General features: G+C 33.5%; 1 protein-coding gene across 1 annotated transcript; it reads right to left on the reverse strand.

Annotated features, from left to right (window-relative positions):
* Positions 1-529: 529 nt before the first annotated feature.
* Positions 530-19849, reverse strand: IBSP (integrin binding sialoprotein). Its single transcript, XM_074274344.1, has 7 exons — positions 19790-19849; positions 11196-11260; positions 11042-11092; positions 10432-10509; positions 6854-6916; positions 3765-3908; positions 530-1638 (listed from the first exon to the last, which is right to left on the reverse strand). The coding sequence occupies exons 2-7, from the start codon at positions 11247-11249 to the stop codon at positions 1120-1122; spliced, it is 909 nt and encodes a 302-aa protein (XP_074130445.1). The 5' UTR covers positions 11250-11260; positions 19790-19849; the 3' UTR covers positions 530-1119.
* Positions 19850-24506: the final 4657 nt, after the last annotated feature.

Here is a 24506-nt window from a genome sequence, read left to right on the forward strand (position 1 = left end):
CTGTGTTGTCTTTTGAGTAAAATACAAACTCTTCTTGTTGGCATTGAAATTCCTTGTCATATGTCTTCAATCTATATTAGGATCTATATTTTTATGAATTCTCTGCTCCACTCACATAGCATTCCATCTTCCTACCTTAATGCCATTTTATACATTGTCCCTTTTTCTTAAAATGTTCTCCTCATTTTCTACCTCTCTTCAAAACTGACTTCAAGTGCTATCTTCATCAAGAGATTGTTCCTCAATCCCAAATATTAATTCCTCTTTGTCAAATCACTGAACATTCCTTTCCTACATATTTTCTGTTTGATTATCTTTAAATATGTTGCAGAAATAGAAATAGAAAAGAAGCTTCCTAAGGTAAAGGACTGATTCATTTTTCTATTCATATGTCCAACACACAGCACTAGATATTAGTATTAATAGTAATAATACTAATAATATTTTTTAGATATTGTGTATTTAATGAAATGCTTTTTAATGGATTTATTCCTCTTAGAAGCTGGATTAATCTCATCAAACAAGTTCATAAGCACAGTAAAAGTTTAATTATTAAATGTCAACCACATTTCTTTTAAATTCCAACATGCTTTATGAACTGCATTTGACTTTAATAGAAACAATAGAACAAAGGTATACAATAAGATTCATGGCAATAATTCCATTCAAAAACAGTGTTTGATAGGCAACATTATAAAAGTCTATATATCTGTTGAATAGTGTCCATTAGCATCATGAGATGGCATATTCTGAAACAACAACACATTTTATAATTTCAAAACAATGCCAGCCATTAAAAACATTTATTTGACTTTTTTTTTTCTAAATGGGTATGGTGCAGCAGCCCCAAAAACATTCTCCAGGATTGTTATAGTTCCCAAAGGTTACTCCTGCTTGTTAAGAAGTGGTACTGATTTGCAAGAGTTTTCAGTAATATACCCCAGATAAATACTAAGAATTCAGCTAATTTTAAAAGTTGACCTACTGGCCAAAGAAAGTTTTAAAGCAGCAGCACCACTCCATATTATATTGAGGATATATTGCATCTTCCTGAGTTCAACTTGTAAAAAATGACCATGCAAACCATTAATAGGAATGGCTTCATCCCATTTTCTGTCTTTACTGGTGATAGTAATAATCTTGACCTCCATAGCCATTGTATGCATGTCCTTTGTAGTAGCTGTATTCATCTTCATATGCTCTGTAATTGTCACCACGGGGTTCTCCATTCTCATTTTCATAGACTTCATACCCATTGTCATATTCATTAGTGACTGGTTCTTCATACCCGCTATCATAGAGATTATTGGTGCTTTCCTCATATGGAGGAGAAGTAACTTCAAAGTCCCCCTTTAAAAGGGTAGTAAACTCATAAACACCATTCAGAGCGGTTGTCGCTTCAGTGCTGTTGCTGGCTTCATTTTCAGTGGCTTCAGTGCCATTTTCTACTTCCTCTTCCTCTTCTTCATCTTCTTTCCCACCGTTCCCATTTCCATGGTCTCCTCCAGCATTTTCATGGTTGGTGCTGTTGCCTCCTTCCGTATTTTCATCAACTTCAGCTTCACTTTCTTCATTTTCTTCTTCTTCCTCTTCTTCATCACTTTCTTCCTTTTTTGTAACTTGATTATTTTTTTCTTCCTATAGTGAAAATTTTGAAAATATTAAATGAATTATCTATTTTAAAGCAACTAAGAACATTTTTTGTTTTTTCAGTACTCTTCTTTGTCTTGAAATAGACAACTTTAGCTTTTAAAAGATTATTTTTAAAGCTTTAAAAGAGCAACTAAGAAAAAATGTCTATCTAGTAGGCCCTCTCTTTGAAAAGATCATTTTTAGATTAGATTTAGATTAAAAGTATTTTATGGTATTTAGCATCCTGAATTTTATAGAAATCATGGTAGACTGTCCATGGATCTGCCGAGGAGTGCTCTCTATTTTGCTTTTTCAATAATCTTTTAACTGGAAGTTAAATTGGAATCTGAGGAGTGAAGACATAGTTTGTGATGATGGAGTTTGATTTTTCAGTGACAGAAGTTAAGGAAAAGTCTGAGCTTTTTATTCACCGTTAGATAGATGAATTGATTTAATGTTGTTAAGGAAATTCATATTTTAACTAGGATGAATCATTTCTTTAGTATAAGGAACTTGTGATAAAAAAAAAATTCTCTCCGCCAAAGCTATTTGTAACTTACTTTCTTAAGAATTGTTTTGGGTTGTTTTGAGGATAGATGACTTGTCCATGATCACAGGATCAGGACTTGCATCTGAATCTGCCTAACTCCAGAAACACCTTTCTACACTAGTACAACACTCTGTCCTTTAAATTGATATTTATTAGTCTTTAAATTGAGCAGTAATATCAGAAATTCTCAATTTTAATGCTTTATTCACTAAGCTCCCATAATGATTTTTTAAAGGCAATTGGGGTTAAATGACTTGTTCAATGTCACAAAACCAATAAGAGTCTGAGGATTCTAGAGTCAGTGTTCTATCCATTGTACCACATAGCTGCCCCCATAACCACACCCTGCTCAATGAGTTCCAATGATTTCCTATTACTTCCAAGATCTGTTTGGTACAAAGAAACTCTTCATAAACATACATATACACAAACATACATATGCATATATTACATTTACATGGAAAATCCTTGATTTTTTCCCCTATATCCCAGTTGAAGGAGAAAGAGAAAATTATTATGGATTTTGAATAAAAAACAACTTGTAGAAGAATCATTTGCTATGATCGGCTTATAATTTTCTGTCATGCCTTCTCCCTTGTCTCTACTATTCAATAAAAGTTTCAAAATCCAGTTTAAATGTTACTTTATTCACGAATTTTTTCCTGGTTTTCAAAACCAGAAATTATCATAGAAATCATAATAATGTCCCTAAAGAACTGTTAAGTAGAACTAGTATTCAAACCCTGAGATTCTGCCTTCTTCTGCATTTTTGTGCCCTTTTTATCTTACTTGTTAGATAATGAAATTCTGAAGAACAGGAATTGTGTTTTATTTATTTTTTTATTTCTTAGCAAGTGTGTGTGTGTGTGTGTGTGTGTGTGTGTGTGTGTGTGTGTGTGTGTGTGATGTATGTATCTTCTTGATGTGTGTATCTCCTAAATGAATAGAGGAATAAAAAGCTCTGACATCAGAAGACCTAGTTTCAAAACTCCTCTGTTTCTTATTATCTGTGTGACCTTGGGCAAATCCCTTAACCTTCTTCTAACTTAATATCATCTGGTCTAAATGTTCACTAATGCTCCTTCTAGCTCTACATCTATATTTTATCTATATATTTTTATTACTGAATAATCTTTGTGATAATCAGAATGTTGACTAATCAACTGAGAAAGTTTCAATTCTGGTTTAAAAAAAAGCTTTACTCAATAAGGTAAGAATGTAAAATATATTATAGAGAGAGAAGAGTTTGAAAAAAGGGAATTTATGATTAACAATTTATTTGTTAACATATTTATAGGAGGACATGGAGAAAAGTCACACATGATGGAGACAGTATGGATGGTACTACTATATCTACTGATGATACCACAAGTCCAATTTACTATTAAATTTTTAGTTAACTAGGGTATTCGATTACCTAGTTATTCAAGCATTTTGGTAAATAGAGGTTTTAGGATAAATATTTATTTCAAAGCATACACTAGAAGTCTTAATGTCAACTGAAGACAATAGAAGAAATATTTTAATTAATAGAAGAGGGACAGCAAGGTCATGGTAATTTAGGATAAAATATAATTATCACCTTTTTTGGATTTTGAATTGCTGCTAAGCCAATATCTCCACTTGCAGTGGTATTCTCATCTCCATATCCAAGTGTTGTAGTAGATAGAGTGGTAGATTCTTCACTTCCATTAGATTCTGTTTCCTCTTCTTCATTTGAATTCTCCTAGTATGAAAGTCCATTTCAAACATTTTATTTTATCCAACAAATAGTAAACTATACTTCAAATTTTGTCACAAATAGAAATCTGAGCTGCATATCTCCCAACTTTTTACACTTCTCTCTATATGGAGTCCCTCTCCTTTTATAAACTCAGCTCAAAATCTATTTCTTTGCAGAAAATACTTACATGTTATGCATCTAGTAAATAAGGGATCCAATTCACTTTTACTTCAATGTGCATATAATTTCTCTTGGGTCTCCTGAAAGAATATTTTCTTCTTTCTTATTGAAAATTGCATATAATATCATGAAACCCATGGACTCTAGATAAGTATTTGCTTTTGATAGGGAAGTTTTCCCTTCTGTGATTTAATCTATGTGAACTGACTATATCACATTTAGGGAATTTTCTCCAATCGTTGATTTTTCATTTAAATACTTCTCCAGAAAACATAACTTATATTTTTCCAAGACTAAGTTTTTCCAAAGTCACATGAAGTCACAGAGTCACATGGCCAGCTACTTGTCATTGGTGAAAAGTTGCTCTATTGGATCCATAGCAATTTGAAGCAGTCAGCAGTTACTGATTGGTCAAAGAGAACTAATATCATTGGCTAAGAATCAAGTCCAATTAATAATACCTTTTGGCACTACTTACAGTTTGATAAAGATTTTTTTTGATCTCCACTGTCCTCTCTGGTTTGAGAAAGAAATGCAGAAGAGGTTTTACAATTGTTGGTAGGAGCTCCATTCTGATTGGAGAGTTAGTATCTGAGTGAGTATATAACTATCTGATCTACCTTGTACTTGCTTTTTCTTTAGTGTAAAGAGAAGAGCGATTTATATTTTGAGCCAACTTTTCCTAAATGCCCTTTTGAGAGTATTGATTAATTGAAAAGGCATATAAATTTTTTTTAATTTGAAATTTTTTCCCCCTGAGGCTGGGGTTAAGTGACTTGCCCAGGGTCACACAGCTAGGAAGTGTTAAGTGTCTGAGACCAGATTTGAACTCAGGTCCTCCTGAATTCAAGGCTAGTACTCTATCCACTGCACCACCTAGCTGCCCCCATATAAATTTTTTTAGATGAAAAGGGGGTTAATGTCAAATTCTAGGCAGGAAAACTGCAGTTGGGACTTAATCTAAGGACATGAGTTTTCTTCTTTCATTATTTGCCAAGTCTATGTCCGTTCTTCACCGTAGCTTTTATGTGTATGTTATGATGTATTTGGTTTAATACATTGGTATCTGTAATATTCATTTCTTTCCTTATGAAATAACTGATTCTTTGAAAATCTACTAATGCCCTTATTCAAAATAACTGGCTGGTTGTATAAACATTATACAAAATGTGGATATATTATTGTGTGAGTGGTTGAATATGTATTATAAAACATAATAGTAGGAAGTATATTTTCCCCCAACACAATTACTCCTAGGACCCTAAGGAAGTATGAACATAACCTCTTAGAAGTAATCTATCTCTGGATTAAATCTGATAATGTGAGAGCAATTTGGGGAAGTGAGCTAAATCCGGGGTGTCTCACAAACCAAGCTGAGAGATGTGAGATCCTAAGTGTGACACTATAGGAGTACTTATAACCAAATTTGTGAGGAGACAACTACCTCTAGTTCAATATTTAAGGTATCATATTATGGTAACATTGGAATAGAGAGTTATATTCCGTGAATGATATTACACTCCAAAGTCGCTGAGAATTAAATGTTTGTTGATTGACTTGAAGGGTCTTATTAAATAAGACCTTCCAATACTGTAGATATTGATAGATAGGCTGCATTTATTTTCTTAATGTTCTTTTTGAAAATACTGTAAACACTATAATACAAGATGATTTCTTCCCCTTCCCTTTTTCCTTTGCCATAAATTCCCCTTTTTGCCAGCTTTCAATTTAGTGTTATCATTCTTCTGTCTTTAATTTTTGTTTATGACATATGAAAAGATTGGTATAATTTCTTTCTTCCAGATCTATGCCCCCTCTCTGATCATTTAGCAAATATTTATATTTTGAGTACCCACAACTAAGTTAATGTTAGAGATGGTCCAAAGACAATATGATTCTTAGCATACTTTACTTCATTTATGATCAATTTGCTATAGTTGCTGCCTAAGTTTAAAGGAGGGTACATAACACTAAGGACATTTGCAACTTTTTTCTTTGTTTAATGGGTGTCTATTGTAAAATAATTTATCATCAAATTTTTAGCCTGTTGGTGATGAACCTGTTTGTATTTAACTAAGATGACTCTTAGAACAATGTCTTAGTCTTCCTCTAAGAAAGGTACTTGAAACTTTTCCAGCATCATTACTATAATCTCCCAGAGCTTGATGTCTATGGGTGTAGCCTTTCTAGCACAGGACAGTGACCAGAACACTGGTGTGGAGTCAGAGAGTCTGGATTAAATTCTGCCTCCCTAAAATGAGGGAGTTGGCCAAGATGACATTTGGGGCTCCTTCCAGCTCTAGATATCTGATCTTCTGAGATACCAGTGTTACTTCCATGTCACAATGAGATATGGGTGGAGAATTTTTTGGAATTTTAAAGTTTAATCATTTTATATTTACCACTACAACAATATTAAGATTATCATTTATTCAACTTCTGTTATCATACCCTAGTGATCTAAATATAGGATTTCAGTTGCTTTTTTCATCATACTTTTAACCCTAATTCAAAAGTGGAACTACTTCTGAGTTTGTATAACAATCCCAGGTAACTTTAACTGGAAAGTTATGGCAACATCTGGGAAATTGTTTCAATTTTTAGCTGAATTGGATATGAGTTACCTAACATCCCTGCTCTCCAAAATAGAAAGCAGTAGGCAGTAAGTAATCCTGGACATGGCCATTTGTTGAGTATAGCATCTCTAGTTTCTTGTTCATTTTCACGCTGGTCTGTTTGTTTTGGCATTGACCACAAAAATTACCCACCTCTTCCTCTTCCTCCTCTTCTGAGCTTTCACCATCACCTTCCTCAGATGAATCACCCTTGTGCTAAAATATATAAAAAGAGAGTCAGAATTTTCTACAGCTGGTCATAAACAACACTCAACACATAGAAATGTCAGATATAGTTACATATATGCTAGATTGTATTTAAAGTCAATATAATGGTAAACCAAAATTGGAATATACAATTACAGAGCTATGGAGATAGAAGGGACTTTAGAGATCATCAATTATAACTCCCTCATTTTATAGATTAGGGAATTAAGGCTCAGAAATACTGTAATTTTCCTGTGGCTGACTTGGAGTTGTGGCTTAGAGCTTAGAGTTAGTCCTATTTTGATGTGTCTTTTTAAAAAAATCAATATGAAATGATAGTTTCTTGAAATAAAAAATTATTTTCTCACAATTCAAAAGAAATCCTTAATTTAAGAAACATTTATTAACTGCCCATTGTGTGCAAAGCATTCTAATGATGGGAAAGATACAAATTTAGGTATTCCATTCATGAAGTATGGAATAAAAACCCAATATAATTAAGTATAAGTACAAGTTGTTTTAAATAATTATCATATTTAATGCATTTAAAATAGCACTTAATTCAATTCTTTATGTATATCTTTTTCTTTCTAAAGGTTCTATGTCCATTTCATTATCTGTAAACTTTCTTCCTTCAGTTCTGGAATTTTTTTTAATTCTATAATTCTCAAACCTTTTGTTAAAAGAGAAGTACACAAACATGGTGGAGAAACGAATTAGTTTTATATAAGGTTTTCTTCATCAAAGAATCCCTCAAATATACAGAGACCGACAATCAAAAGCTTTAACTTGAGTACTATAGCCATGAAACAATGTAGGATTGAAGGGAATACCAAATGCAATGATATTTACTTGAAAAAGTCAGTTATTATATCATTATCTGCAGTATATTTTAAAATTTTCCCTTGATTGAAAAATATTACCATTATTCTTTAAAAATAGTAATGATAATTTTAGTTATCAGAGATTTAGTACTTCCTACTTTCCTATAGCAGATAAAAATACACTTTCCTTCTCTTCTTGGGATTGTCAAAAGAGAGATTAGATAAAAGCAAAGATCGTAAGAATTGAGATCCTATAAACTTCAAGCAAATTTAAATTTTAGTTATAATGATTTAGTTTTGAACTAGCTCTTAAAATGTAACCATATCAGAATTTTAAATTTAGAAGGGAATTTAATAATCATGTACAAAAAGTTATGTTTCTTTTTTTGATATTTCCAATATTTGTCATGTTGTGCAAGAAAAATCAAATCAAAAGGGAAAGAAATCAAATCAAAAAAGAAATAATAGACAGACAAAGAAACAAAGGTGAAAATAATATGCTTCATTCTACGTCCAATCTTTATAGTTCTCTCTTTGGTTGTGGCTGGAATTTTCCATCCAAAGTCTATTGGAATTGTGTTGAATTACCACACTGCTGAGAAGAGCCAAGTTGTGCTGTTACTGTATACTGTGTTCTGGTTCTGCTCATTTCATTCAGCATCAGATCATGTAAGTCTCTCCAGGCTTTTCTGAAATCAACCTGTTCACCATTTCTTATAGAACAATAATATTCCATTCCAATCAGATATCACAGTTTATTCAGCCATTCCCCAACTGATAGTCATCCACTCAATTTTCAATTCCTTACTATTACAAAAAGAGCTTCTATAAACATCTTTGCACATGTGTGTCCTTTTTCCTCTTCCTATCCCTTTAGGATATAAACCCAGTAGTGATACTGCTGGATCAAAAAGTATGCACAGTTTTATGGTCCTTTGAGCATCCAAACTACTGGCCAGAATAGTTCATAATTCCACAAACAATTCATTAATGTCTTAATTTCTCACATTCCTTCCAACATTTTTCATTATCTTTTCCTGTCATCTTAGTCAATTTGAGAGGTATGAAATAGTATCTCAGAGTTGTTTTAATCTTAATTTCTCTAATCAAAAATGATTTAGAGCATTTTTTCAGATGAGTATAAATGGCAAAAGGCCATATGCAAAGAAGAATTGCTACTTTACTATAAGTAATAATCAAACTTCTGATTTCCAGGTTACCTCCTGAGGCAGTATGTTCCATTTGTGTACAATTCTAATTGTTATTAATAGTTTTTATTGCTATCAAGCAGTTGCCTCTCTGCAATTTTCACATACTGCTACCATTTCTATATTTTGAGGCCAAAATGAACAAATCTAATCCATCTTCCACATAACAGCCCTTCAAATACTTGAAAACAGCTTGGATAGAGCCTTCAATGACAAGACATAGGCTTAAGTCCTGCCACTAATGCATTGTTGTAGGGAGAAAATGTCAATATAACTTCTCGTATAACTTCTCAGTGTTCCCCAAAGAACTCTCTAAGGCTATAGGTATAAATAAGTTACTAGTTTGCATCAGTAAAGGGAATTTTCACATAAGGAGCTCCACATATTAATGAAATAAGAGGTTTAGATCCCCTCCAAAAAAAATCCCTTTCCATAGAAGAGATTTCTAGTGGAAAATGGAAATTACTTTGTAAAAAGATCAATTATTCTCTCCTTTCATTTCCCTTTGTGAATTCAGTACATTAAATAGTTACCCTATTGCTAGTCTTCAACATCATTTATACTTTAATGAAAAATAAAAAAATCTAATTTGGAGTTCTCTAGGACTGCTATGTTGTGTCTCTTGGATTAATCATTGAGCATCAGGATCCCTGGATATCTACTGACTTTTTCCACTTTTCACAATTCAATTTAACAAACTTTTACTAAGTGCCTATTATATCCTAGGTTCTGGGGATTTAAAGACAACATCCAAATCGTCTTCACTCTTGAGGAGCTTTAAATTGGCCTGAATTTTTGACATTAAAATTTATTTCTTTATGACATTAATGAATCAGCTGCAACAGGCTGTGTTAATTCTACATATTGATATATTCATGCATTCATACATACTCTGTGACCTTGAGTATAGAACCACCCCAAGCCTCAGTCTCCTCACCTATAAAGTGGAAATAATGATATGTGTTTCACTTACCTCATTGGGCAATTGTGAGGTTCAAATGAAATAACAGATGTAGAACCCATGGAAATAGTAAAATATTGTGTTAATGTAAATTATTCTTATAGACTGTATAGAATGCTTATTTTTTGGCAATTTATTAATTGATCAATCAGTCAGAACAACTAGATTTATCTTGTTTAAAACTTTTAAATTCTAGATATGACATTCATGGTTTTGCATTAAAACAAAAACAAACCCCTTTGTGCTTTAGTAAAACATTTAGAATTCCATTTGTGGTTGGTACTTGCTTTGGTTTGTTTACAAAGAATAATAGATTCTCTGCCACTCTCTGCCCTGGGTTGAGATAGTGAAAGTTTTGTATAATAAAGTAAGCTGAAACTATATTGGATGCTATAAGTTTTCAGTATTTCTTTGAGTAGTTACTGTTAAAAATTATTTTTATCTATTCTTTCAAATAATAATTTAAGCATTTTGATCTTACATCATTTTACATCTTACTTCATGGGGAAAATAGTTAACTGAGGTAATTACCTGAACTGGAATTCGCTTTAGAGGCGGGTAAAGGTAGGAATATTTGTAGATATAATATCGATGTCTATGATTAAGGACCTAAGGAAAAAATAAATGAAATTTTTGTATTTTCTATACAAATGAATGAAACAGTCCCCACATTAAAAAGGAGAATGAGAGCTGGTTGGATTTGGAAATTACAAAGTTTCTCTAACAACTCCAAATTTCTCCCAGAAAAAAAAATTCCCATTTTTTGATAGCAATATCACACCAATGTTTGCTCATGAGTCATTTGGAACAGCAATCTCTAAATAACCAAAAAATGTTTAGCTCTGAAGGGCAGATGGAGGTGTGACTAAACTGCAACACATAGTAGGAAATCATAAAAAAATTAAGATACAAGATATCATCAAAGAAAAGTTTGTTTGAAATATGAGATGGGATAGTCATGCGGTGGATGATCTATGTATTCCATTGGTAGCTTCAATGTCTGAAGAAATTAAGAAAGACCTCAGTATACTGAATGGACTTACCTAAGCCAGGTTTATGGGAGGACAAGGATCACATTATAATGAAGATTTGCCATTTGAGGAGATTATAAAAGAAGAAAATGTAAAAAAGAATCAATTACCCCATTTTCTTCAGAATCATCTAATTTGGCCCTTAGGTATAAGTTTTTTACCTGGAAGGGAAAAATCAATATTAAACATGTATTTTGATTTATCTACCCATCTGTCTGTCTATCAACAATGGATAAATTAAGAGAGTAAAAAAAAAAGACTTACTGAGAAAGCACAGGCTATTCCCAAAAGGCTGAGCAAAATCAGGGCAGTCTTCATTTTGTTGCTTTCTGAAATTAAACAATGTATTATCATTGCAAAACCAGTTTTTGTATTTTTTCCCATGTCCAAGGAGGAATCTGTTCATTGGGTTTTTTGCAATAATTGCTGTGACTTTGCCAAAAAATTGCCCTAATAAGTGCAAAGTGTTTCATTTAAAAGACTTTGTGTGCATCCAAGGAAAAATAAGTGAAGAATAGAAGTATGGGAGATTCAAAATGTAAGACTTTTTAGGAGAGGCTTTTCTTTTTCAATGAGGTAAAAGTTCCATTTAATCTCCTTCTATGTGAGTAAGCAGTACTTGGGATTATGCTGAGAGGAGAAGTTAAAGAAATAAGATCCAATGAGGTGAGGGCAAAAAACTATAACTGGAATACCCATAATATCCATAGGAAGACCTAAAACTTTTAGATTAGCTGTTGAATCCAGGAAGGCAGAAGGGAGGATGCTCCCTTAGATACTTCTTGTACCTCGATGAAGGAGTGAGAATGGCAAGCTTCCAGTGCCCTCTGATGGCATGTAATGATATAGCACCCAAATCCTTCCAATTATCCTGATTGAGGGAGTAAGGATAGAAAATATACTTTATACATGGAAATTGCAATATATGGCTTCTAGACCAGGCCACGATCTATTTTACCTATATTTATTTACCCATTTGCCTTTATTTCCTCTTTTATATGTTTATATATTTACTTGTCTCTCTGATAAAATTTAATCCCTTTGAAAATAAAGATTGTGTTTTTTGTTTTGTTTTATTTTTGTATTTCTATCCCTAATTGAGACCATTTGCCAAAAGCTTTGCCTTCTCCCCTGGTTCTCATCTTGTGCTACCCACTCCCATAATCCCCTTTGTTGATTATTTAACATTTATCCTGTATGTAATTTGTTTGTGCATAGTTGTTTGCATGTTGTCTCTTCCATTAGACTGTGAGCTCCTTTTTGAATAATATGTAATCCACATGGATGAAGTCATTCAAGTCAGATAGGATAGAAGGAACACACACAGATACATTTGCTTGGGGTGCAAAGCTGCCCAGAGACCTTCCAGAAAATCAACTTTATCAAAATAATGGCTGAACATCAGGTGGCCTGCAGGGTTTAGGAAGCTGTGGTAGACAAAGAAAACCGAATGCTATAATTTAGGACTAGGAAACTTCAGCAACCTTTGAATTCTCAAATCCTAGGTACCTTAGATGGGCTAAACTTTTGGTTAAAAAGATAAAATTTGTTTACAGTTAAAGTCTGCAGTCATGGATGATCAATTACCTTAGCCATCTTCACCTATATGTCCACCTTCTCCACTGAAAAAGGGTCTAACTTAAGTGGCCCATTTCAAATAAACAGCAATGGTTTTAATTATGAATTTAAGAAAACAAAACTAAATAAATTTCTTTTTTTATCAGTCCACTTTCCAATCTACTGTATAATACATTTATAAGCATTTTTCCTTCTTCAGGGATTTCATCGTGCCAGTACTACTTTTAAATTATTTTATTTAAAAGTAAAGTGTTATTTATGTTAGCAAGTCAGTCAATAAATATTAAGTACCCACTACATTCCAGGCACTATGCATACCTCTGAGGATACAAATGTACAAACAAGTTATATGCATGATACATATGAAACAACAACAGAAAAAAGATACTGGTGATCAAGAAAATTTTCTATAGAAAGAAGGATTTTAGCTGGGACTTGAAGAAAGCCAAGACAGCCAAAAGTTAGAGATGAATAGAGAGAACACTATAGGCATGGAAACAGCCAATAAAAAATGTCACAAATCAAAAGATGTTTGGGCTTCAGACACATTGATTGCCTTTAAAAAATGTCTTATGTGAGGAACATTGAGAAGGCCAGTGTTTCTGGATTATAGCCTATATAATGGGGGTAGGGTGAGTGAATGAGATAAGATGTAAGAACTAGAGTGGAGCAATCAAGCAGGTCACTGGAATAATCCAAGCATATGATGATAAAGGACCATTCCAGGGTAGTATCAGTATCAGGAGAGAGAAGAATGCATACTGGAGAGATTTTATGAAGGTAAAATTGACAGGTTTTAGCAATAAATTGGTTATTAGGATGAAAGGATCAGAGAAAGAATAGGTTAATTTATACTAATATTGACCTCTTGTCTCATATCTCCAACTTCCTATTGGAAATCTTGAACTAGTGTATCCTGTATACATCTTAAATTCAACATGTCCATAGGGGCAGCTAGATGATGCAGGGAATAGAGCACTGACCTGAAGTCAGGAAGACTGAGTTCAAATGTGACCTCAGACACTTAGCATTTTCTAGCTGTGTGATTCTGGACAAGTTACTTAACCCCAACTGCCTCAACATTTCCAAAATTGAACTCATTACTTTCTCCTCCCTTATTTCCCATCCCCTTCATAATTTCCCTTTTTACTATTGAAGATACCACCATCTTCCTAGTCAAATCAGGCTTTCAACAACAACAAAAAAAGGTCAATTGGATATGAGAATCAAAAGCGTATAGATACTTAAATCCATGGGAACTGAAAATAGTATAGAGGAAGAAGAAAAGAAGTCCCATATCAGAATCCTACTCTGAAGCAGCAGGAGACTGAGAAGGAATAGTCAAATAGAAGGAGACCCAGGTAGTGTCAAGAAAAACTGGAGAGACAAAAGTATCAAAGAGAAGAAGTTCAATGACAATACAAAAGACAGCAAAGATGTTAAGAAGAATGAGAATTGATAAAGGGCCATTATATCTGGCAATAAAAACATTATTGGTAATTTTAGAGAGAGCAGTTTGGGTTGAATAATGAAGTCAGAAGGCAGATTGTAGTGAATTAAAGAAGAGAATGAGAGGAAAGAAAGTAGAATCATCTGATTGTAGAAGGTCTTCTCTAGGAGTTAAGTCACAAAAAGAAGCAGAGAAATGGGACATAAATAAAGAGAATGACTGGGTCATTGAGGGATTTTGAAGCATTGGGGTATTTTGTAGGCAGTAGGGAAGCAATTAACCAGAGGAAGAGATTGAATATAAGTGAAAGTAGGAATGATAGAAGGGAAAATCTGGAAATGATAGAGGGGAAAACTAGAAGAAAGAATATGAATTGGGGTCATTTATGCCAGTATAAGGTTTTGCCTTGGCAAAGAGAAAGGCCGCCTCACTATGTGAGAAGGGATTAAGGAGATAGCAACAGAAGGTATCTGGACAATGTGAGATAAGAAAAAGGGGACGAATTCATGTTTAACCCTTATGACTGAAAAAAAAAGTTATTTAACCAACTTAAATTATATATTTGGTAATGTATCATATGGACTTTTGCAACCATTTCCATTTACAATCTAGTCTGTTTTGTCCCCTACATAAGGGATGTGGGAAAGAGGGAAGATGTGGAATCTTCTATTTCCTTTTTTATTTTCTTTAAGAAATTTCATAGAGTCCCAAAAAGTTCGAATAACACTTATTTGATAAAGCTATTGAGTACATTCTTTCTTATATAAAAAGGAACACAACAGAGTTGTAGTTTCCAATGCTTTAGCAATGACAATTATCATATCTCAGGAAATATTTAAATACTTTGAAGATCTGAAATTTCACTGATGTTTGCACTTCTCTTCCCTATGCATCAAATTGTTTACTTTTCTGAAGCTCTTTGGATTCCTTAGTTCTTTGGATATTAACAAGTTCCCAGAATTCATCATGAAGACATTTGATGATTAGTCTTGAAAAATGATTATTTCTCTCTTTTATTAGTAATCAATTATTCATTGAAATTTAGATTTTTTTTCCTTTCTATTTCCTCATTCAGAAATAAATGCCTGTAACCAGTCTTTGAAGACTTTACTGACTTTGTCCAAAATTTTATTCTATCTAGACGATGTTATCTAGGTAGAATTGTTAGCTATTCAATTAGAAAACTTTATAAGAAGAATTTAATCTAGGTAAATCCTGGCCCATTGTGCTCTATTCAGGCAAGCTTGGGAGAACTGGAGGAAAAGGAGGAAGAAATCCCTTTGTCTAGATTGCCTGAGTCTGGGGATGGTCTGGGAGTAAGACTGACATAATCAGCCATTTCCCCCAGCCCCTCAATAGAATAGCTCCGACTCTTATTATAATATTATTCTCTAGTTAATTGTTGATCAGAGTTGATTTTGTATGTCAGGAATACCCACTCTTCCAAGGACATATAAGAATTGAGAGGTCTCTATGATTCATCTTTGGTTTATGAGGGAAGGCCAAACAACCATGCTTTTATCAATTATTTGCCAGCCATAATTAATAAAATGACTAAATACCCAGAAACTGTCTTTTTAGCTTTTCATTCACCATAAACATAGTCTCACTTGGCCCATACTCAAAGCTAGACATTTATACAGCATAAAGGAGCCCCTGAGTAAAACTTTAGTGGAGGTGTAATGCCGGAGAAACTGAGGCAAGATAGAGATTAGAGAATTTTTACTATTTTATTTGGATTTCTGAGAGGGAGAGATTGTGCTGGGGGCATGTTGCCCCCAGGGCTGATGTCTCAAAGCATCCAGCCTCGAATCTGAGTTCTCAATGACAGGTACATGGCTCTAAGATTGGGTAGACAAAGCGGGGTAGAGTCCAAACTCTGGTGAATGGGAAATCTCCAGGCAGGGATCATCAATATGATTCTGACAGGTTTGGAGTAGGACCATAAATTCTTACAAATTGGGAGGATTTAGGAGGTATAGAGATATAAACAATGCCAATTAGGTATCAGAGATACATCTGAAGTCTTATCTTCTGGAATCTCAGATCTCCACAGCCCTAATTATCTCAGTTCTAATGAGCAGAAATGGGGGATTGCAAACAAGAAGATTGAGGCAGAACAATTCAAGGAAACTGAGGCAGGACAATTCAGGGAAACTGAGGCAGGACAATTGGGGAAACTGAGGCAGGACTATTTAGAGGGGACTGTGGCACAACATTGGCTATCAATAAAATACAGTCCCAGTAACAACATATATTACAAAACATATTAAAAATTGTAAAAAAAAAAAAAAAAAGCATCTCTTAATATGTCATCATAAACCAACATTCATTGAAAAGCTACTTTTTTTTGAGGGGTAGGACATAGCTGTGATTCTCAGGGAAGTGAATGCCTGGAGGGGAAACTAACTTTGCCAATGCACCCTGGCATTTACTTTATAGCATAGAATCTTAAGGAGTTTCACTTGGGGCACTGAGAGGTCAAGTGACTTACCCAATTAACACACCAATATGTGCTAGAGTTAAGGGCTTGAATCTAGAATTTCCCAACTCATAGTCTAGTTCTTTGTCTTTAAAAGTGTCTATTTACTTATTTACACATTTATCTGTTTGTTTATTTATTTTATATTTGCTTCTCTGTTTGAAACTCCATGATACCTTTTTTTTTTTCTTCTACCATGGAAACCTCAAAGGAAAACTTCTGACCTTCTACCATGGAAAACTAATTATTTACAACTAATGTGGAACTTGGGTTTTTGTTACATTAGAAAACACAAGAAATTTTCCCATTATGTTTTTATCAATTAAGAAGCACTTATTAAGGGCCTACTTCACTTCAGACACTATGGTATGACCTGGAAATACAAAAATTAAAAAGAAATGGTTGCTATCTTCTGATGTTGAAGAACATAATATAAACACCAGTTGCTCCAGGGAGCAATGGTGTTGTAACTAAGAGGAACTGAATAATGATTCTACACAAAGAGAGACAGAACTTCCAAATCCTGCAGTTTTAAGATTCATGAGTTGCTTTTGCCATATGCCTAACATTCAAAGTACACTTAGCACAGTGTCTGGCATATATCTACTATATGTTTATTGACTGACACATTTACACTTCATGACAACCATATTCTGATTTAAGATTGTTCTTCCCATGGATGCTATATGTATTTATAGGACAGTGCACCTCGGAGTATAGGGGAATTCATTTTTGTCTACATCATCTTAGTAAATACCTTTTTTGCTAAAATCTAATTGTGCCTATTATTTGAGTCTTACTTGAAAACATACTGATGTGGTCTCATGAGCTACAGTTTTAGAAATACAGATTCAGAATTTCAGATAGCAGCTGCCCTCTGGGACCCCATCTCTGAAAGCAAAGCAAATTCGAGAATTAGTCCACAGATGGTATGTTGTAAGTATAACAAAATAAATAAATAGATAGATAGATAAATGAATGAATGAATGAATGAATAAATAAATAAATATACATATATATGTATAAATATATATATATACAGTGAAAGTAATTTATATTTATTTACTTTTGTGAAGATTCTATTGGCTTTGACGAATTGGAAAAAGTATGTAGAAAGAGGGAGAAACATAAATTAGAATTGGTTTTCAAAAGGATTTATTCACTGTACCTCTTCTTTATATTGTACAGTGAATATACCCCATTCTGTATCTTCATTTAGAAGTTCCATCAGCACCCCAAATTAACAATTTTAACCTGCAACTCTAATGACATCCCCAAACCTGGGCCTTCTCCAAATTAAACTCTAAACCTCAGAATCATCCCTGACTTTTCCATCTATTCCTTACTTCCAATATAAATATAAATCACAAAATATATCCTTTTAATCTTCAGAACCTCTCTTTCATTTATCATTTTCTCTCTATTTGCATAATCATTACATTAGTTCAGTCCTTTCACTTCTAACTTGAACTTATCTAATAGTTTCCTCACTAGTTTCCCTAAATCCAAACTCACATCTCCCAGAAAGATACACAAATTGTTTTCTTCTTAATGTACAGGGCTAATCTGTAGATTAAGCATTCCTCTGCTCAAAAACTCTGCAGTGATAATGTCTATAAAATAAAATAAAATGTAAGCTTGTTCATATGATATTTAAGTCCTTTCATAATTTGGTACCAACCTAGATTTTGAGCCTTAAGGGATCTCTATTCTCCTTACAATCAAATTGGAATACTATTTCTTCCCCAATTGTGTGTATTTACTCAGTTTGTGCCCTCCTCACCTCAGACGGTCAGAATCCTATTTTTCATTCAAAAGTTATCTTAGTCATCTTCTCTGTGCAGTTTTCTCTGGTCTCTCCAACTAGTAGTTTTCTCTTACTAAATCACATCATCTTATTTCTTTTAGACTCTATCTTGTTTAACTATATCAATACTGTATTTCCCAGTAAACTCTAAGTGCATCTAGGCAAGGTCTGGCCTATTCCCTCTCTTTCCATCATTGTCACTTAGCATAATACCTTATACTGAGTATTTTATACTAAATATTTCACTTACTAAATACTTTATACTAAATAGATGTTTGCTGACTAAATGGAATTGATTTAAATTAAGAAAGTCTTTAAGTCACAGAAACAATTAAGAGGGGAAAAAAACAAGGCACATATCAGTAGCAAAGTCTGAAAGGCAATAATCAATCTACAACTAAAGTAATAGGAATGCAGTTTTGAATTTCATTTTCAATCCAAAATCAAGATCCAGAATGATCTACTCAGATAATAATACAGATGATAATATAATATAAAACAAACACTAAATTCTAACCCTAACCCTATCATCTTGGTTATGAAATTTTCCATTGAGAATATGAGTAGATGATGTACTGCCAAATTCCTTGTTTCATCAAATACGTTATATTTTCTTGATGGCAAAGAAAGTTTTAGAATGTTATGTCTCTCTCTCTCTCTCTCTCTCTCTCTCTCTCTCTCTCTCTCTCTCTCTCTTTCTCTCTCTCTCTCTCTCTCTCTCTCTCTCTCTCTCTCTCTCTCTCTCTCTCTCTCTTTCTCTCTGTGTCTCTCTGTCTCTCTGTCTCTCTATCTGTCTCTCTCTCTCTCTTTGTCACTCTGTCTCTCTCTCTTTCTCTCTCTCTCTTTGTCTCTCTCTCTCTTTCTCTCTCTCTCTCTCTCTCTCTCTATATATATATATTTGTGTATATGTAGACATAAAATTCTAAGACTATATACACATGTATATATGTGTATATGATATATTTAAAAAGAAGGTTATATAGTGTTTTATTATATAAACTCCTTAAGAAAAGACATTTTAATTCTTTGTATTTGTATACCCAGTGCCTAATACAATTCAGAATAGATATATGTGTATATATATATGCATATATATATATTTAAATTTTAATGCATGTTAGGTTGAAGTCTAAAGTATTGTGAGATACAGTACAATATAGGTTTCAATGAAACACAAAGACAACTTTCTTTCCCTGCAAAGCCTCTTGGATACATCAGATTAGCAAAGTATCTTTTATACATCAGGAATGGTTGGTGGGGAAAGAGAAAGGGAAGATTACAAATTGGTATTTGTGGCATGAAGAAATAAGAATAAGGATGATGATTCCAAGTTAATTTCTAAAGTATTAAGGAATTTGAACTCTAGGTTGAAGAGTACATCTTTTTAAATAGAATTTTTAAATTGATAAAATACAATAAAGAAATCCCAAATTATATTGCCATTCTAGACAGAAGAAAGATTTTAGAATTTGGAATTACAAAATCAAAGGCAAAGTCTTCCTCCCTCCCACACTACCCTAAATTAGTGGATTAAAACTTACCCTTTTGTAGTGCTGAGATGAGCAGGCAAGCTAACAGGAGTAAATTGAGTGGACACAGATTTAATTTTTCCTCTGCTCACTCATTCATTCCTGCTGGATATAAACTATTTTTTGTTCTCTAGCAGCCAATCACAAACACTGCCAATATGATGTCAGAAAGTGGGTTCTCATAAAAAAAAAAAAACTTCATCACTTTTTCTAGTCTCAGGTTTAGTTTATAAACATGAAATGCTCTTCTAGTGCCAGGAGGTTTGCATTGTGGAATTAAATTAAAGGTTTAAGTCAAGATGAATGGTTTGAGTTCTGAATGTTCATAATAATATTCAGGATTGAATTAAGATAAATATCCAGGGCATCAGACTATTTTAGAAAATGATTTTTAAAAATTATTCCTTCCCACTAAAGTCTATGTTAGAAGGAAAGGAAATCTTATAGGTATTGTTGCAAATGCAGGACAATGTGAATAAAGTAAAATTATGTGGAAATTTCAGTAGGAAACCCACAGATCTAATTAACAAGTTACATTCAAAGTTGATTTCTGGTCTTCTATATTTATTTATGATATGTGCTCAAGTGAAAAAGCTAATTGATGTGATCATGTCATTTTTTCAATTAATAAAATATATCTTTCAAAACACCAACCTATAGGGCTAACTGCAGCAGTGTTGGAATTGGAATCAGAATCAGTAGGATCTAGAGGAGATTATCAAAGTTCTTCTTCACTCAAAAAATGAAGGTATGAAGGTTCTATATTTTTAGAATGCTCTAAAACCTAAAATAAAGTACAAATCAAAACAATCTTGAAGATTTTCACTTCACATGCAAAATTTATCAAAAATGACCAAAAAGTAGTCACTGTTAGAAGTGTTATGGACAGCCATTGTTGACAGAGGTAAATTAGTATAGCTATTCTGGAATGCAATTTGTAATTTTGTAAATAGAGTGACTGAAATATTCACATGTTTTGACCTAAAGAGTCCATTAATAAAATAAAAGGTTATTTAAACTAAAATGTTGATAGCAGTACTTTTGGGGGAATACAATCTGGAAACAAAGTAGATGCCCATCAGCTGGGGGATGGCTAAACAAATGATAGTTACACAAATGTAATGGGATACCACTGTTTTATAATAAATTATACATATGGTAAATACAGAAAAACAAGGAAACACTTTCACAAACTCATGCAGAATGAAGTGGGTAGAGGCAAGAAAACAATATAAAACTAAAATAATCTAAGTGTAAAGAATAACAATCTCAAAAAAAGAAAATTGATGTTGAAAGGTAACAGTATAAGCTAGGCTCTAAAGAAAAGATATTAAAAGATAATTCTCCCAGCTTCTTTGCCAGGTTATACAAGTGGGGATCAGTTCAACTACACATGTGAGTCACTCAGTTCAAAGTGAATACAGAAGTGGGGTAAAAGGGGGGAAGGACCAGATAAGAAGAGTTTTAAATGCCAAATATAGGACTTTATTTTTTATTTTAGAGATAGTAAGAATTCATTGTGGGAAAAGGGAGGGCAGAGGGAAGAGGAGTAGGAGAGGACAGGGGACAAGGGAATGACAGGGTCAGAGCTATTCTTTGGGAAAAATGTTTTAGCAGCTGAAGAGCTGATAGATTGGATTAGGAAGAGATTTGAGAAAAGAGAGAGCAGAAACCCTATTAATGTGAAGAGAAGACAAGACTTTTTACATATACTGAGAGAAAAAAGAATCACGAAAAAAGGAGTAAGAGCAGGTATATGTTGGCAAATGCTTAACAACCAGCCCTTTGGAGGGAAAAGGTCTACATAATATATTTTAAATTAAATCATTCTTATAATTTCTCCATCATTTTGTTAATCAATCAAAAAGGGCAAGAGATGATGTAGGCTCATAGAGACATGGCAACTACATGACAAGAGAAAAGAAGACATAGAAAAGATGTTTTGAATGAAAGTCAAATAAGACTTAGTAAAAGCAATATATGGAGTAATTGTGAAAGAAAAAATTGAAGATGATGCCAATGTTTATTTATGAGCAAAGAAGAGCTAGAGATCATTATTGATCACAAAATAGAAAAAATTGATTATATCAAATTGAAAAGTTTTTGTACAAACAAAACTAATGCAGACAAGATTAGAAAGGAAGCAATAAACTGGGAAAACAATTTTATAGTCAAAGGTTCTGATAAAGGCTTCATTTCCAAAAATTTATAGAGAATTGACTCTAATTTATAAGAAATCAAGACATTCTCCAATTGACAAACGGTCAAAGGATATGAACAGACAATTCTCAGACAAAGAAATTGAAACTATTTCTAGCCAGATGAAAAGATGCTCCAAGTCATTATAATTCAGAGAAATGCAACTCTGAGATACCACTACACACCTATCAGATTGGCTAGAATGACAGGGAAAGGTAATGCAGAATGTTGGAGGGGATGTGGGAAAACAGGGACATTACATTGTTGGTGGAATTGTGCATACATCCAGCCATTCTGGAGAATGATTTGGAACTATGCTCAAAAAGTTGTCAAATTGTGCATACCCTTTGATCCAACAGTGTTACCACTGAGTTTATATCCCAAAGAGGTTTTTAAAGAAGGGAAAGGGACCTGTATGTGCAAGAATGTTTGTGGCAGCCCTTTTTGTAGTGGCCAGAAACTGGAAACTAAGTGGATGCCCATCAATTGGAGAATGGCTTAAATAAATTGTGGTTTATGAATATTATGGAATATTATTGTTCTATAAGAAATGACCAGCGGGATGATTTCAGAAAGGCCTGGAGAGACTTACATGAACTTCAACAACAATACTATATGATGATCAATTCTGATGGATGTGGCCATTTTCAACAATGAGATGAACCAAATCAATTCCAATAGAGCAGTAATGAACTGAACCAGCTACACCCAGGGAAAGAACTCTGGGAGATGACTATGAACCACAACATAGAATTCCCAATCCCTCTATTTTTGTCTGCCTTCATTTTTTATTTCCTTCACAGGTTAATTGTACACTGTTTCAAAGTCCGATTCTTTTTGTGCAACAAAATAACTGTTTGGACATGTATACATATATTGTATTTAACTTATACTTTAACATATTTAACATGTATTGATCAACCTGACATCTGGGGGTAAGGGTGAGGGGAAGGAGGAGAAAAGTTGAAACAAAAGGTTTTTGAATTTGAATTCAAAAGGGATTTGAATTTTCTTTTGTATACATTGAGTTGGAAATGTCTACAATATATTGCATTTGAGATGAACAAAAGGTTCAGTAGAGAAATTTAACCTAGAAATACAGATTATCAAGATATAGTTGATAATTAAACCTATAAGAGTTGATAAGGTCACCAAGTAAAATAGTACATATATATATATATATATATATATATATATATATATATAGAGAGAGAGAGAGAGAGAGAGAGAGAGAGAGAGAGAGAGAGAGAGAGACAGAGAGACAGAGAGAGAGAGAGAGACAGAGAGAGACAGAGAGAGACAGAGAGAGACAGAGAGAGAGAGAGAGAGAGAGAGAGAGAGAGAGAGAGAGAGAGAGACAGAGAGAGAGAGAGAGAGAGAGAGAGAGAGAGAGAGAGACAGAGAGAGAGAGAGGGACAGAGAGAGAGAGAGGGACAGAGAGAGAGACAGAGAGAGAGAGAGAGAAAGGCTTATGCTTTTGGAAGACAGCCACAGTCAATGGACATGATCTAGATGAAAATCTACCACTGAAAACTGAGAAGGAATGGGCCACACAGGAAGAGAACCAAGAGTTAGGGAAATCTGGAGAGGAGAGACTAAGAAGAGCAAGTAATCCACAGTCAAATGCTATAGAGAGGTCATAAAAGATTAGGATTGAGAAAAGGTCATTAGATCAGGCCATTGGTGCATTTGAAGGCATCTTTTATAAAGAAAGATAACTTCCTCAAGTTTACCTAAGAACACATGGGGGGAGAAATATGGGGTAATAATCTAATCAAGATGGTAAGAATAACTGAGCAAGGGTGTTGTTTCTTTGTGGAGGTAATGACATTTTTCTTCAGATGGTAGAGAAAGAGCTGGAAGATGGGAAAAGAGAATAGATTAGAGGATGGCAATGGAGAAAATCTATTGGAGAAGAAGAGGGGAATGGGATCAAGGGTGCATATATAAAGAATGGTCTTTTCAAGAAGAGCTGATTGCATCAGAAAATACATTATGAGAAATATTGAGGAGATGTGAGACTGAAGTAAAATAGAAGTGAAGAAGTTAAAGAAAATTGAAAATGAATACAAAAGATACAGTTCTGCAAAAATAGTGTCAGAGGAGCTCAAATTCAGGATAATCAATGGACAATTATGATTGCTAAGACTCTTTGTGGGGAGGAAGAGACACTTGGAGCTAAGTGATTTGTTCAAGTTCATATAGCAAATTTGAGCTCAAGTCTTCCTGATTTCAGGGCCAGTTGTCTTAACCACTATGCTATCTAGCCACCCCAAGGCTCTTTATATATACAAGATTTCTGCATAATACCAACAAAACTCAGCAGAATGAGATAAAAAAGAGAATCCATTTAATATAAAGGTTGCATTAAATCCTTGGGAGTATAACAAACAAGAACCATATCATTAAAACTATAAAACAAATATTAGTTTCTCATAGGAAGATCAAGAAAATGTAATGAAATTGATAAAACAACCTAAATTAATTTACTTATTCAATGTCATACCAACCAAATGACTATACAGTTAGA

Source organism: Sminthopsis crassicaudata, chromosome 6 (genome assembly GCF_048593235.1).
Source record: "Sminthopsis crassicaudata isolate SCR6 chromosome 6, ASM4859323v1, whole genome shotgun sequence".
In the NCBI taxonomy this organism is placed as follows: Eukaryota; Metazoa; Chordata; class Mammalia; order Dasyuromorphia; family Dasyuridae; genus Sminthopsis; species Sminthopsis crassicaudata.